At 41.9% G+C, this 17,110-nt stretch overlaps 1 protein-coding gene across 2 annotated transcripts in view; it reads left to right on the top strand.

The window, feature by feature from the left end:
* The first annotated feature begins 7,079 nt into the window (after nucleotides 1-7,079).
* NUCKS1 (nuclear casein kinase and cyclin dependent kinase substrate 1) overlaps nucleotides 7,080-17,110 on the top strand; it is a 31,991-nt gene continuing 21,960 nt past the window's right edge. Inside the window, exon 1 of one of the 2 annotated variants that reach the window (XM_068985853.1) lies at nucleotides 7,080-7,177. In XM_068985853.1, the coding sequence (XP_068841954.1) occupies nucleotides 7,161-7,177 (17 nt within the window). In that variant the 5' untranslated portion in view covers nucleotides 7,080-7,160. The remainder of the gene's footprint in view (nucleotides 7,178-17,110) is intronic. The other variant, XM_068985852.1, reaches the window with a different exon arrangement.

Genomic DNA, 17,110 nt, shown 5'->3' with positions numbered 1-17,110 from the left:
ACACCGATCTCGTGAAGGAGGGAAGGGCCAACATAATTATCCCCATTTTACAGATGAAGAAGCAGAGGCACAAGAATTTAAAATTTGCTGAAGATCACCTAGGTAGTAAACCACAGTGCTCAGGGCCAATATTCTTCATCACAAATGCAGTGCTCTTTTTGTTATACCTTGGGGCTTCCCCTTTCAGTAGTGTTCACTGAACAGTGTTTGCTGGTGGTTTAGATGGATAAGGCTGTGTTATCTTTCATGTTACAAGTGCAAGTTTTCTATTACTGCTGTTGAGCAAAACAGCGAGTGTCAGTGTTGGGTTTTTTTTCCTTCAATCTGATGTCAAGTTGTACATCCTGTTTGTCTTAGTAACAGAAACCCACCTAAACTTAGCTCTTAACATTCTTTTACTTATTTATTTTTGGCTGTTCTGGGTCTTCCTTGCTTCGTGGGCTTTTCTCTAGTTGTGGCGAGTCAGGGGTGCTCTTCCTTGTGGTGCGCAGGCTTTTCATTGCTCTTGTTGCAGCACATGGCTCTAGAGCACAAGGGTTTCAGTAGCTGCAGTGTGTGATTCCCGGGGTTCTAGAGCACAGGCTCAGTAGTTGTGGTGCACAGGCTTAGTTGTTCCATGGTATGTGGGATTTTTCCAGACCAGGGATTGAATCTGTGTCTCCTGCACTGGTAGGTGGATTCTTTACCATTTAGCCATCATGGAAGCCCCATCTCTTAACATTCTTAGGAATAGAAAGGAAGATGAAAGTCTGGAGCAGAAGAAATACACACTTGAGAAAATAAGAAATTTACACTTGAGAAAATGAATTAGAAAGTTTAAATTGACTTTGGCCCAATCTTTTTCTGGCTGTGACCTGAGGCAAGGAAGCATCCTTCTTAACCATGAACCTATCTCCAAGAAGGTTTTTGGCCACTGGGGTTACAGAAAGACTAACGAAACACACAGCTCCTCTATCCCACCCTTTCTTATGAGTGTTGTGATGGGACAGAGGGTCAGCAGGTTGGAGGTAAAAGATTTTTAAAAAGAAGAAGGAAAAATAAAACACAGCTCTGGAGAATCTTTCTTTAATTTCCTGGCAGGGTCTTCAAAGACAGGTCCCTTTCTGAGCTCCTGTAGACAGTAGAAGCAGTGTCTGTCTTTATTTTTCTTTTAATGGACAATGTGGAATCTTTAATTGAAGTATTTAAGAAAGAACATTTGTCATTCTGTTACGGTTGGTGTAGCATACAGCCTTACATAGTTTCTTTTTTTTTTTTAATTTTTTATTTTAATTGGAGGCTAAGTACTTTACAATATTGTGGTGGTTTTTGCCATACATTCACATGAATCACCCATGGCTGTACGTGTGTTCCCCATCCTGACCCTCCCTCTCACCTCCCTCCCCATCCCATCCCTCAGGGTCATCCCAGTGCACCAGCCCTGAGCACCCTGTCTCGTGCATAGAATCTGGACTGGCGATCTGTTTCATATATGATAATGTACATGTTTCAATGCTATTCTCTTAAATCATCCCCTCTCACCTTCTCCCATAGAGTCCAAAAGTCTGTTCTTTACATCTGTGTCTCTTTTGCTGTCTCGCATGTAGGGTCATCGTTACCATCTTTCTAAATTCCATATATATGTGTTAATATACTATATTGGTGTTTTTCTTTCCAACTTACTTCACTCTGTATAATAGGCTCCAGTTTCATCCACCTCATTAGAACTGATTCAAATGCATTCTTTTCAATAGCTGAGTGATATGCCATTGTGTAAATGTACCCCAGCTTTCTTATCCATTCATCTGCTGATGGACATCTAGGTAGCTTCCATGTCCTAGCTATTGTAAACAGTGCTGCGATGAACACTGGGGGTTCACGTGTCTCTTTCAATTCTGGTTTCCTCGGTGTGTATGCCCATCAGTGGGATTGCTGGGTTGTATGGCAGTTCTATTTCCAGTTCTTTAAGGAATCTCCACACTGTTCTCCATATTGGCTGTAGTAGTTTGCATTCCCACCAACAGTGTAAAAAGGGTTCCTTTTTCTCTGCACCCTCTCCAGCATTTATTGTTTGTAGACTTTTTGATAGCAGCCATTCTGACTGGTATGAAATGGTACCTCATTGTGGTTTTGATTTGCATTTCTCTGATAATGACTGATGTTGAGCATCTTTTCATGTGTTTGTTAGCCATCTGTGTGTCTTCTTTGGAGAAATGTCTGTTTAGTTCTTTGGCCCATTTTTTGATTGGGTCGCTTATATTTCTGGAATTGAGCTGCAGGAGTTGCTTGTATATTCTTGAGATTAACTGTCAGTTGCTTCGTTTGCTATTATTTTCTCCCATTCTGAAGGCTGTCTTTTCACCTTGCTTATAGTTTCCTTCATTGTGCAAAAGCTTTTAAGTTTAATTAGGTCCCATTAGTTTATTTTTGCTTTTATTTCCATAACTCTGGGAGGTGGGTCATAGAGGATCCTGCTATGATTTATGTCAGAGAGTGTTCTGCCTATGTTTTCCTCTAGGAGTTTTATAGTTTTTGGTCTTACGTTTAGATCTTTAATCCATTTCGAGTTTATTTTTGTGTATGGTGATAGAAAGTGTTCTAGTTTCATTCTTTTACAAGTGGTTGACCAGTTTTCCCAGCATCACTTGTTAAAGAGATTGTCTTTTCTCCATTGTATATTCTTGCCTTCTTTGTCAATGATAAAGTAGTATAGGTGTGTGGATTTATCTCTGGGCTTCCTATTTTGTTCCATTGATCTATGTTTCTGTCTTTGTGCTAGTACCATACTGTCTTGATGACTGTTGCTTTGTAGTATAGCCTGAAGTCAGGCAAGTTGATTCCTCCAGGTCCATTCTTCTTTCTCAAGATTGCTTTGGCTATTCAAGGTTTTTTGTATTTCCATACAAATTGTGAAATTATTTGTTCTAATTCTCTGAAAAATACTGTTGGTAGCTTGATAGGGATTGCATTGAATCTATAGATTGCTTTGGGTAGTATACTCATTTTCACTATATTGATTCTTCCAATCCATGAACATGGTATATTTCTCCATCTATTTGTGTCCTCTTTGATTTCTTTCATGAGTGTTTTATAGTTTTCTCTATATAGGTCTTTTGTTTCTTTGGGTATATTTATTCATAAGTATTTTATTCTTTTCGTTGCAATGGTGAATGGAATTATTTCCTTAATTTCTCTTTCTGTTTTCTCATTGTTAGTGTATAAGAATGCAAGGGATTTCTCTGTGTTAATTTTATATCCTGAAACTTTACTATATTCATTGATTAGCTCTAGTAATTTTCTGGTGGAGGCTTTAGGGTTTTCTATGTAGAGGATCATGTCATCTGCAAACAGTGTGAGTTTTACTTCTTCTTTTCCAATCTGGATTCCTTTTATTTCTTTTTCTTCTCTGATTGCTGTGGCTAAAACTTCCAAAACTATGTTGAAGCAGAGTCTATCTTTAAACCTGGCTGACTGATTTTCACGCAGCCACAGAACTGGAAGTGCCCGGCATGGAGTAATTGCTCAAAATTTTTTACAAAGTTCCCAGAAAGTATAGCATAGCCTTGAAGGAAATGGGTCTTTGTTAGGGGTAGGAAAGAATCATCAGACTCACTGCCCCACACTGTCACTTCTTATTGTCTTTAACATATGCAGGGGAGAAGGAAAAGGCTAATTCTCAAAATGTATCTAAAATCATAGGGGAAATTAAGCATTGGGTTCCCAAAGCCATTAAATCTCATTTCCCGGGAGAAAGAATAACTGTCTTTTCTGTCTCCTGAGCCTGTTTCATTTTCACGATTTCGTATATTGTCTCTTCAAGGTTAACTGACAGTGCATCTGATATCTAACGCGCCAGATGATTAGTGTCTGTCTTCAGTTTCCTACAGGTTGGCTGTGCTTGAGACAGGTGTCCAGGGGAGATTGTGTGGGGATGCACTGGAGGGATCTGACCTTGGAGGTTGCATTTCAGATTCTCCTGACCACTAGGGAGACAGTTCTAGGGGTCTTGTAGGCATAACTCTGTACTTGCTCACTAAAAAGTAAACTAGAAGTTCAAGTCTTCCTTCCTTCCTGAGAGACAGTGTTTGTTGAAATACTGAGTGAAGGGACTTCCCTGGTGATCCAGTGGTGAAGACTCCCCACTTCCCCTGCAGGGGGAACAGGTTTGATCCCCGGTTGGGTAACTAAGATCCCATGTGCCACACAGTGCGGCCAAAAAAAACCAAAAAGAACAGTACCTGGAACAAATGAAAAGGGTATCCAGTGTTTTAAAAAAAGAGAAAAAAAGAAATACTGAGTGAATAAACAAGCAAACAGAAGCTATTAGCTGAAGCTAAGGAGAGAGATAGGATATGACCCTCACTTTAGAAGAGGAATAGCCTTCTGTGGCCATCTGTACATAGGCCTGGAAGTAAACTACAGTGCCAAGGCCCAGAAAACCTGTTCTGAACTTTCCATTTGCCTGGATATGTAGATTGGTCAGTTCCTTTCATTGCCTAATAAATGAATAACAAGAATTCCTCTGCCTCATCTCACAATAACAAATAATGGTATTTGCTAAATAACAGCAATCCGACCTAATAATAGAGCTTCCGAGAAAGTCACCTGTGACTGCGCCACACCAGCCTCTGCACTGGCATTGTGGCAATAATGGATGACAATCCTTAGTCAAAACATATTTGGACATCCACTAAGACTACCACCAGAAAAAAAAAAAAAAAGATGACTACTATCAAAAAACACCAAAATAAGGGTTTCCCTGGTGTCTCAGGGGTAAACATCCCACCTGCCAATGCAGGAGACATGAATTTGATTCCTGATCCAGGAAGAGCCCACATGCTGTGGAGCAACTAGCCTGTGCACCACAACTATTGAGCCTGTACTGCAGAGCCAGGGAACCGCAGCTAATGAGCCCATGTGCTGCAACCACTGAAGCCCACATACCCTAGAACCCATGGTCTGCAATGAGAGAAGCCATCACAATGAGAAGCCCTTGCTCTGCAACTAGAAAAAAGCCTGTGCAGCAATGAAGACCCAGTGCAGCCAAAAGTAAATAAATTATGAAACCAAAAAAAGTGTTGGCAAGATATGGAGAAACTGGAACCCTTGTGCACTGTTTGTGGGAATGTTAAATAGTTCACCTGCTATGGAAAATAGAATGGAGATTCCTCAAAAAAATTAAAAATAGAGTTACTGTATGAGCTAGGATTTCCACTTCTGGGTATATATTCCCAAAAATTGAAAGCAGGTGCTAGAAGAGCTATTTATATATTACATTCACAGCAGCAATTATTCACCATAGCCAAAATCTGGAAGTGATCCACGTGTCCACTGACAGAGGAATGGATAAACAAAATGTGGTGTATACATATAATGACATAGTATTTAGTCTTTAAAAGGTAGAAAATTTTATACATGCTTCAACATGATTGAACCTGAACGGACATTATGGTAAGTGAAATAAACCAACCACAAAAGGATAAATACTATATGATTCCACTTATGTGAGGTTCCTTGCAGTAGTCAGATTCATGAAGACAGGAATAAGAATGGTGGGTACCAGGGCTCGGGAGAGAGGGAATGGGGGATTAGTGTTTAAGTATAATGTTTAGTTGAAAATATTCTGGAGATGTGAATGTACTTAATGGTATGCTTTATTTTTTAACTACCAACAACATTCACGGGGGAAAGGGTGGCGCGACATGGAAGAGAAAATATAACTTGTTTTACGCTTTACTGGTGGACTGTGCTATTCTTTTCCCTTAGGGAAGCCAGAGTTTACAAGAGGAGACATTCAGGAGGCAATAGTAAAGGTTTGGTTTGTTTGTTTATGGACTGTGGCTTCAGTTGGTTATTAACAGGCTGCCTGTAACAGGGATTGAAGTCTGTTTTACAATGGTCGGGTAAACCTTGGCCTTTCCCATAGGGATCCTGAGCTCTACTTCTGAGAGTTCTATGCTTCCAGCAAATGTTCATAGATTTAACTGGAACGATCTGAGTTACCCTCAGTTATTTGACTTGAGTCTTGAGCCAGCCCCTCCCCCATCCCCACCAAGGAATTAGGAATATGAATTTACTAATAACACTTACATTCCGCTTACTGTTCCAGAGACTGTCCTAAAGCCTTTTAATATATCAACTCATTTAACCCTAAGAATCCTACGAATTCAGTACTGTTGCCCATTTTACATAGGAGAAAACTGAGGCACAGAGCGGTAAAGCTATACACCTATTAAGTGGTGGACCTAAGGTTCAAACAGAAAAACCTTCTGGCCCAGCGCTCTTGCTCCTAATTTTTAGGGCCCTGAAGTCCACGACTGGGACGTTAATGACCCTGAAGTGATCTCAAGGTCCTGAATGGAGAATGGAAATTGATGGTGAAGTTTTTCCTTGACTGAGAGCCTGCCTCCCTGCTCCAGCAGTTGCTGGGCTCCTGAGGTCTAACGGTGAAGCAAGGCGAAGGGGCTTGTGGGTTTAAGGTCAAAATTTTTGAAGCTGTGAAGTTTCCCTCCAATTCAGAAGCAGCCCCTTGCTGACGAATCAGCTGCCTAGCCCACAGGTTTTGCTGTCAGTGGAGTTTATAAATGACCAAGACAGGCGAAATGATGTATCATTAAGCTAACATTAAATAACACTGAGCCCTTCATAAATCTTTTTTCTCAGTCGTCCTAAGGCGCGACCCAAGACGAATCTGCAACTCCGGAGTGGCAACCAGGGGGCGGGACGAGCAGCGACCATTTTTGTTTTGCGGCCGTGCGCTCTCAGAGAATCTTGACAAACAGGACCTCACGGAGGAGGTGGGGCCTCTCCGCGGGCGGGGCGGAGCCTGGGGGACGTGATGATTCAAACGGACCAATGAGCTCCGCGCATCTGGCAGGAGCTGCCAATGACCGGTCGTGCTGGGGCGGAGCCCACAGGCCCTAGTGGGTTCGGTAGTCCGGCGGCTTTGGCGCATTTTCGGCTGGTTTGATTCATCCATTTTGAAGAGACTGGGGAGCGGGGGGCTCGTCTGATTAAGGGGCCCTGAACCAGGGAGCGGCGGAGTCTGAGAAGCCAGCAGCTCGGGGCTCGGCGGCAGCGGCCTCCTCGGCCGAAGTTGGGGGGGGTGGGGCGCCGAGCGCGCGGGGTGGGGGGGGTCCTGGTCTTTGGCTCCTCGACTCGGTCCTGTTTCGACAGCGAACATGTCTCGGCCTGTCAGGTCAGTGCGGAGTCCGAGGCCTGGAACGGGCTGGAGGGGGCTGGGGTGAGTGGTGAGGGAGCGGGGGGGGTGGGGGGCCGAGGCGCAGCGCCGGCCTTCTCCGCGCCGCGGGCGGCCTCCTCCCTTTCGGGCCCCGCGCGCGCCCCTGAGCGCGGGGGGCCTGGCTGGCGCGCGGGGCTGCGCGGGGGCGGCGGCTGCGCGCCCGAGCTCGGGCTCCTCCCCGCCCCGCGCCGCTGCAGGGCCTGGGGCCGCGGTGCCGCCTCCCCCACTCGCCGCACTGGGGCGGGCCGGAGGGGGAGGGGTGTGAAGTCGGCGCCCCCGCGCAGGCCCCACCTCCTCGGGGCCGGCCCCGCGGGCTTGGTGGCTTGGCCCGGCCTCGTTGGGGGTTGGGGCAGAGACGCCGTGGAGCGCCTGCCCCGCGCGGCCCGCGTGGGGGTGGGGGGAGGCGGCCCATTCTCGCCAGCGGACGGGGTTGCTCCCTGCCGGGCGGGAGGGGCCGCGCTGCTGCGGCGGCCCGCCTCCGTCCTCCAGGGTCTCCGCAGGGCCCCACCTCCCGGAGCGGGGCCGGGCGTGGGCGGGACGCGTTCTTTTCCCCTCAGGCGGGAGGAAGAGTTCGGGGCTGGGCCCTGGCGCGGACTGCGGCCTCTGCCCCGCCTGGGGCTTTCTGAGCGGGGTAACCCCCCGCACCTCCCATCCAGAGTTCGCTCCCCGCCCCCGTCTAGAAATGCCCTTCCTCGGGGAATCGTCCCTGCTCAGAGAGGTGCGGGTCAACTTGCACAGCCCAAATCCCGAGTGCTCGTCCTTCCCGTTACCCGGCTCTCCTCTCACGTGGCCGAACACGTTCGGGTGTGTTTGTAATCTTTTCACCCCCCGAGTCACTTTAATAATAAACGGGCTAGGGTCGGGCAGTCGTTGGACTTCATTCTGAGACTGTCAACAAGTTTGCCGTTCCCCAGCGCCCGGTGGAATCGCCCTCTGCTGTCCTGGCTATTGTATGGAATGTGCCATTTATGGAGGGGTGTGGCTTAATCCAATCTGGTGCGGCCTTAAGAAGGAGCGCTGTTGCTAATAAATGTTATTTTTAACATAATGTCCTTGAGGCTGTCAATGTAAGGATTGGCTACTTGGCGTTGTGTTTTCTGGATAAATAGGTTTCGTTTTTAGGTATTTTAACAGTTTCTTCCCCCTTCTCCATTCCAAGTTTTGTGAGAAACGGAAGTATTTTGACCTAGAGCTGTAAAGGGAGGTTTGGAACCCCGGAAAGGGTTTTTAAACGTTGCACACCGTTCTGTCTCCAGACTAGACTGCCCGCTCCAACTGGTGGTGGTCTGGGACTGCATACTCCTGCGCTCCGGGTGGGCGTGAGGAGAGTGCTCACTACCTACCTGACAGCCTTTCTGCTTAATTTCAACCCGCATCTCTGATACCTTACCATCGCCACCGGGAAGAGTTCTGCCTGCATTTTGGCACGGATTCTGAATCGATGTTTCAAATTATAGTATGCATACTTTTTTGCATAATAATTAACCGGTGTATCCGGTCAATTTTCGTAGAGTATTTTCTTTAGGATCAGAACAAACAAGACAATTATCATAATAAAGATTTATTTCACCTGGATTGGATCTTCTGTCTTCTGGAAGTAAATTACTGCGTGATGAAAATGGATTTATTTTTCTCTACCTTCCAACCGCAGTTCACTAGGTTTTGATGACTTTTCACTGTTGCAACTTAACTCCTCTGCCTGAGTTTGTACCCCCAGATTTATATGTTGGGACAGGAACATCTTTTATCTCTTGAAACCTTGGATTTTTTTTAAATATCACCAGGTGGGAATAAATACATTAAGCACGTTCTAATGCGTTTTTTGGTAGGCATTGGGATTTGTGCACAACTTTTTTCTTAGTATGTTAAAAGTAATTTTTAAGTGTTTATTTGCCCCTAATTGAAGAATGAAGTTAAATATATTGTAGACTTTTTTGAGTCACTTTCAAATTATTAATTTCAAACAGCTTGGTTTCTGATTATATATTTAGTGATGAAGCCTCTTTGTAACTGTCTTTTAAGTCTTTTACATACTCGATCAATAATAAAGCAGAAATAATTAAACTTGAGTTTGGTGGTTTGTTAAATTTGCAATAAAAAAAGTTCTGTCTTAGGGAAGTGCTTTTATTTCAAGGTGTAATTGAATCTGTTTACTCTAGGGAATGTAACCAAAAATTACAGATGTTGACCCAGTATCAGAATGATCAACTTCGTTTAAAAACAAACCAAAAACCAAAAAAAGCACGTGTTGGATAAGTGCCTTTGCAGCTTCTTTAGGGATATGTTTCTGTCCTTAGGCCTGTATATAATTTTGAGGGTTTTCTGGTTTACGTTTTTGACTATTTTAATGTTAACCTAAGCATTTAAAGAAGATTTAGAAATGTACTAATGGCTGCTTGACACCAGTTTCCGAATGAGTGGAATTGGTCAGCTACGGCAGGATTTTCCACAGATGTGTGTGCCACACATGTATAAGTAGTTTTGAACAGGCTATATTGCTCTCTTCACCTTTTATAGTATATGACTCACATATAAATGAGAGCTCAAATATTTTAGGTCTTGGATTCAAGTTTATAGCATAAAATTACAGTCTTAGAGCCAGAAAGAAATTTAGGCAAATTCATCTTGCAAGTGACTTTATGTGGGGACCTGGACAAGTGAAGTGCCTTGCATCATCCGCTAATACATGCCAATATTGGGCCTAGAACCTAGATTTCTTAATTTCCAGCCCTGCTTACCCTCATCCTCCCCCTTTCCACATAAATGTTCTACCAGATAAGAATTGATGTTACTTGACTGTATGACAGACACTTTGAACTTTTGTTTTTATGACTCTTATCCTTTGGGGTAGGGACTAAAAATGCTACTACTTGTAAAAGATGAAACAGAAAGCTCAGAGATTTACTGACTTGCCCAGACTAGAAAGTGGGTTTTTTGAAATTCGGCTTGGTGTATTCTCCAGAGATCCTCTTATTGAAAATACTCCCAAGTCACTCAGATCAATCTATTTCTCCTTTCTTCATCTTGTAAGTGTACTTGATATCATGCCTCTTTTTGTTTAGTACTTGAGATTGCAAAGAACCTTTAACATTGAAAGTTAGATGTGAAAGCATAGGCTCTTACATACTGATAAAACTATTTTTGGTCTTGTTTATACTTCTGTTGAGAATTAACAGCTTTTCCAAGATTTCAAATTGCTTTATTTTCAAAGAGAATTTTGTTTGGAATGTGTCTGGATTTCTTATTTTTTTTTTTTTAAAAAAGACACTCTCTTACCAGGAAATCAGTTTCAAAATGGCCTGTTAAAGGGAAAAACTTAGAAACCTGAAAATTTTAGATAGTTTGGATTTTGATACCAAGTATACACCGTGCTAAGTCTACTGTGACTCTAGCTGGCCAAGCTCCTCTGTCCAAGGGATTCTCCAGGCAAGAATACAGGAGTAGGCAGCCATTCCCTTCTCCAGGGGATCTTCCCTACCCAGGCATCAAACCGGAATCTCTTAACGTTTCCTGCTGCATTGCCGAGCTGGTTCTTTACCACTAGCGTCACCTGGAAAGCCCCCAGGTAGACACAGGAAGATACTTAAAAATGTCATATACTAATAAATGTGGTTTTAGATGAGCCTGGTTCCTTGTATCTCATCTTATTCTCTATGTCCAGGATGTGTGTGTGTGCATGTGAAAGAAGTGTGATTTTTATTAACCTTGAATCTGTACATTGTTACTTACATGTCACTTTCCTCTAAAAAGACAAACTCTTTGTAGACTTTACCTTCCAAAATATCTCACATAACTTGCAAAGCCTGAATAATGGAGGAGTTAATTTTGTAACAACACTTAAATACTCAACATTTCCCAACATACATATATTTAATGTGAAAACTATAGTAAGACAACGCTGGGAATTCCCTGGTGGTCTAGTGCTTAGGACTTGATGCTTTAACTGCGATGGCCCAGGTTTGATCCCTATTTGGGAACTTAAGATCCTCCTGCAAGCTGTATGGCACAGCCAAAAAAAAAAGTTTTAAGTTTGATTTTAGAGAAATAAACATTTAAAATAAATATTTACTAAGTATAAATACAGAATCACGTACTCCACTAGAGGATTTCACTTTATCTTCTGTTATCCTTATCACCCTCTAATAGAACATTTTTTTTTAAATAACAGAAGACAAAATAAGTTACAATAGTATGTTACTCAATGTCACAGAACTATCAAACAGAGCCAGTATTTGAACTGAGATTTTCTGAGTACAATGCTGGCATTCATTCTGTGGTACCACTCTTTCCTTCCTAGTGTTTGGCATGAAGATGGGCAGATGCTACTTTATTTAGTCATCTTTAATGGTGAGTGCATTCTGTATGCACCGGTGGTTAAGATTTATATAGAAAATAGTTGAGGGGAAATATATGGCCAAAATGTTTTAAATAGCGATCTGTGTTTTTTTCCAACTCAATCTTTAACTTTCAGAGATAAGTTAATTAAAAGCATTTGTTAAAAAAAACAACTAGAACTTCAGCTTAGTCCAATACCATCTGTTTGAAGTGATAACTTTGAAGTCAAGGAGCTAAGGTGTAGAAATAATAGTAAAGGTGGATTTAGGCTTCATGAGTCTTACTGATTTAAGTCTCTTCCAGATTTGAATTGTGTTTGATTACACACCGAATGTATTACAGGTCCACAATCCTTAGTTTGAAACCACTGGGGGACTATATGTGTTTGAGAGAGCAGTATTTTCAAAACTTTTAAGCAGGTAACAAGATTTAGAAAAAGTAACAGGGTTCCTATACTGAATATATAATGTACTATCACCAGTCTGGGGTAGTGCTCCTATAATGAAACACATTAATCTCTGGTAAAACCTAGGAATTTTCACACTAAAATTCTAAAAATCCTCGTTGGCCTCTCATGTTTACTACCATATACATTATGAAAAAACTTGGTTTTCAGAACTTTTTGAATTTCCAAATCATAGATGAGAGAATGGACTTTTTAACAGTGCAGTCCCTTTCTCAACCTTTAATTTTAGAAAAAAATCTTGAAACAACTCTTTAAGCAAAGTATATATATTATCCCTATTTTCTATGTGAGATAGCTGAAACTTAGATAATTACATAATTGGCCCAGGTGACCTAACCGTTAAGAGGAAGCAGGAATTCCAATAGAAACTGTGGCCAGTCCAAAGCCAGTGTGATCGTTTCTGTGAGTCACTGCCTCGGGGCATTACTCACGTGGTAGCAGCACACTTTGCCATCTTTGGAGGCGTTTAGTTCATAGCAGGACTTCGGTGGACACGACCAACTTTAGAGTAAGCTGGGGAGGGGTGTGAATGGAGAAAAGGAGAGTCGGGGGCAAGAGTAAGAGAACATGCGAAGAGGTTCATTAAAGGAAAAGAACACTTGAATGCAGAGGAAAACTTACTGAAGTAGTGTGAGGCTTTTGCGGGAAGAAAATAGCATGGCTTTAAGTGAATACAGTTCATAAGTTGGCATTTTTCCCCTGACCAAAATAAGTGAATGGATTCCAAAACCACCCAAAGAACACCACAGGAAATTAATGGGCTCATTTTACGTATACACATAGATGCAAGAATGCCAAACATAGCTAACTGAAGCTAGTATGTATTAAAAATATCAAGTAAAATATGTCCCAGAAACAAAACATAGGATCTTTCACTGATTTCATCATATTATTAAACAACCAAAGGAGAAAGACCATAGCATTTGAAAAGGTTCAGCACCAATTATAAAACTCATTACTATACTACAATTAGTAGGAAATTAAGATTAATAAATTGGAGTTGATTTAACTTGACAAGTTATAAATTAAGGTAAGTGGTTGACTTTTAGTGATTGAAGTCATTTAGCAATACAACTCATTAGCAAGGAGAAAGTAATTTGAAATAAAGAAAGGGAGATTGGTTTTATTTATGTTTTTGGTCTGTTTTCCCCAGAAATATAAAAAACAAGGCCACTGTTCTGTGTAGCTCTGGGGTACCAACCCAGTTAACTGCACATTACAGTCCATGTGAATGGTGCCTCTCTGGAGTTGAGAGTTAATGATAGGCAGTCACATAGAGTTTGCAAACTTGAGTCACTTGAACTTAATGAAGTTGTTGAGTATCCTGTGAAGTGTTACTTCTGTTTGCCTTTTTAAATTCTTAGCTGCAAAGGGAAATAAACATACCATTCTGGATTATGAAGAAGTGGCTTCTTGGATTGTTGAGTCTAGAAATAAGAGACTGCAGTGTTGTAGACAGAAAACATTTGATCTAGCACATGACAACTTGATCAAACTGGAGCATCCCTTTGTTTTGTCTCAAAAAATGTATTCCTATCTAGGTTCTAGAAAGTAGAACTGATGTTACAGAATTGCATTGCCATATTTTTAAAATAACTAGTATCTAAATAGTCAGAGGCGTTTGAAAAACTTTAGGTTGCCAGAGTGTTTCAACTGGCTGTATTTTCAGGTGCTTCTTAGTATCTTTTGAACTGTGCACCTGTACAGTTACCTGCAAAGCAGTGTGATCTTCAGGAAGATTTCATCTGTCCAGATAAAATGACCCAGAAAGTGAATTTCTTAAACTAAAACTTAGCTCTACTGAGAAGTAAAAATCCAGCCATCTATTCATTGGGCAGAGATAACAGACTCTCTTCCACAGAAGCTACAACTGGAAAGATCTATAATAGTTTATAATAATGAATAAATATAAACTAGAATACTCTTCTGACTCCTGCTCTCCCACTGAGTTCTCTAAAATCAGACTGTCAGACTCTGCTGCTTGAGGCTGCATCATTAGAGGGAAACATCACACTCGGCAGGAAAAACTGTCCTTGATTTACAACTTTAGAGCCCCAAATAAGGACTTCCTGGGCACAATATTCACATCTACCTTAACTTCTTTGCCAAGAAATAGGACCCAAGGTCCACTTCACAGTCTAAACCTGATGAAGACCCCTTTTCACACAGTCCTACTGTGCTTTGAGCCCATCGAGACACTGATTCATTTAAATTTCACCTAAATTGTACCCTTCCCCAAATCCTTTTCAGTCTTCCTGTTGGGTTAGATGCTCCACAGTTCTGGTGTTCCATCATCTTTATAAGTCAGTAAATCTGACTTTCTTAGGCTACAGATTTGTCCCTGGTAGTTGTTAAGACAACTGCAAGAGTCCACTGAAGTTTCCAAGGCTTTGCTGCAGACAGGACTCTACTTGGTAATGTGCTCATCTGAGACCCCTTTAATCTCACCTGCTTGAGGTTTACGCTTCCTAACTGCATAGTTTTTGCACTAAACTTATGTTTGGAAATGTTTTCCTATATGGAGGAACTGAATTTATTTTGGGAGTAAGGAGTGCCATATAATAGATCATATTTATTCACCTGGACTGAAATACTAGCAAGTTGATAAAAGGTTTAGGAGGGAATTGTAATAACTATCTAATATATATCTGGCTCATCATTCACAATGCCTTTATTCTCGTGCAGAAGTTAGAAATTTACTTTTCCCATTTGAAGAACTGAGAACTCTTTCCTGTAACGTTGATTTTTAAATTTTATTTAAAATTTTTTGCTTTGTGTATTGTGAATGGTTTTGAATTCTATTTAATTGTAAAAAGCAGAATGATATACAGTTAAATCAACATTTCTTAGTCAAAAGGAACATGAAGCTCAAAGATAAGCAATTGTGAGAAATTACCCTGAATTGAATTTATGTATCTCAGCTTCTATGAACTAATTTTCTTATATCCTGAGAAAATTTGGCACATGAATAATCTTGAGAGTTAGGAAAACAGAGGTAAAATGTCCTAAGTTTTAAGGGGAGAGTGGATAGTGATTGGTGATAAGCAGAAATTTTCATATTTAGCCTTGGAGGAAAAAGTGGAAACTGTCACTTCAATTTTAAGGGCTGCTCTGTGGAAGAAAGCTGAGAGTTAGACCATGGCAATACCAGGAGCTAGACAATTGGTGCGTGGACTTCAGAGGCAGATCTCACGGCACTGGAAACTTCCATCATGGAGTTGTCTTAGAATTAGTAGCCTTGGGAGATCATGGAGGTCCTCAGTCAAGCCCTTACAGTACATCTGTTACTAGGATAACGTGTTTGGGGTAAGATTGGGCCAGCTGTCAGGCCCAGTAGTTCCAGTACCTGGTGGTTTATCACCCTTTCCTCTGACCCCCACAGGCCACTAACCTTGGATAGGCTTTATGAGTGCTTAAGGTTAAAAAAGTGATTTTCGTGAAAAGATGAATTAAAGTAGGAAAAAATGTTATACTTTTGTGGCCAGGATTATAACTGTTTCTTGTAAAAGTGAAACTGCTTTGGAAATCAGTATATTCTAAAGCAGTGGCTCTCAAGACATTTTCTATGGGGTTCCTGTAATAAATAGGTTTGACATTGCAGTTTTGTTACATGTAAGAATACAAACACAGAAACAAGCTTCAGGAACTTGCCAGTTATTTAGGTACAGTTTTCTCTAATATTTTCTATTTGCTTTTTCTTTTAAAGAGCTAGTTACAGGGAATTCCCTGGCGGTCCAGTAGTTAAGGCTCAGTGCTCTCACCCCCTGGTTGGGGAGACTAAGATCCCCCACCTGTGTGGCAAAAAAAATAAAATGCTAGTTACACATCAGTAAGGGCTTCATTTTGGAACAACGGACTGGTTCCAAATTGGGAAAGGAGTACATCAAGGCTGTATATTGTCACCCTGCTTATTTAACTTGTATGCACAGTACATCATGCGAAGTGCCGGACTGGATGAAGCACAATCTGGAATCAAGATTGTTGGGAGAAATAGCAATAATCTCAGATATGCAGATGACACCACCCTTATGGCAGAAAGCAAAGAGGAACTAAAGAGCCTCTTGATGAAAGAGGAGAGTGAAAAAGTTGGCTTAAAACTCAACATTCAGAAAACTAAGATCATAGCATCCTGTCCCATCACTTCATGGCAAATAGATGGGGAAACAATGAAAATAGTGACAGACTATTTTCTTGGGCTCCAAAATCACTGCAGATGGTGACTGCAGCCATGAAATTAAGACATTTGTTCCTTGGGAGAAAAGCTATGACAAGCCTAGATAGCAGATTAAAAAGCAGAGACATTACTTTGCCAACAGAGGTCCGTTTAGTCAAAGCTATGGTTTTTCCGGTAGTCATGTGTGGATGTGAAAGTTGGACTATAAAGAAAGCTGAGTGCCAAAGAATTGATGCTTTTGAACTGTGGTGTTGGAGAAGACTCTTGAGAGTTCCTTGGACTGCAAGGAGATCAAACCAGTCAATCTTAAAGGAAATCAGTCCTGAATGTTCATTGGAAGGACTGATGCTGAAGCTCCAATACTTTGGCCACCTGATGTGAAGAACTGACTCATTGGAAAAGACCCTGATGCTGGGAGAGACAAGGTGGAAGAAGGAGATGACAGGATGAGTTGGTTGGATGGCATCACCGACTCGATGAACATAAATTTGAGCAAGCTCCAGAAGTTGGTGATGGACAGGGAGGCCCGGCATGCTGCGGTGCTTGGGGTTGCAGAGAGACACGACTGAGCTGCTGAACTAACTGAATCGCTTCCCAGGTGGCTCAGTGGGTAAAGAACCTGCGTACAATGCAGAAGAGAGAGGAGTTGTGGGTTTGATCCTTGGGTCAGGGAGATCCCCTGGAGGAGGGCATGGCAACCCACTCTAGTATTCTTGTCTGGAGACTCCCATGGACACAGGAGTCTGGCAGGCTACGGTCCACAGAGTCGAAAAGAGTTGGACCCCCCCGACTGAAGTGACTGAGTACGCTCGCAGGCATACATCAGTAAATTGGCTTCAGGAGCCAATAACAGGTTGTGACTGACAGACTGAAAAACATGGTTCTAGATATTTACCACTTACATGATTAGTGAAAA

The sequence above is a fragment of the Capricornis sumatraensis genome, chromosome 14, assembly GCF_032405125.1.
Source record: "Capricornis sumatraensis isolate serow.1 chromosome 14, serow.2, whole genome shotgun sequence".
Taxonomy (NCBI): domain Eukaryota; kingdom Metazoa; phylum Chordata; class Mammalia; order Artiodactyla; family Bovidae; genus Capricornis; species Capricornis sumatraensis.
Note: the sequence above shows the minus strand (reverse complement) of the source record. Positions and strands in the feature narration are given on the sequence as shown.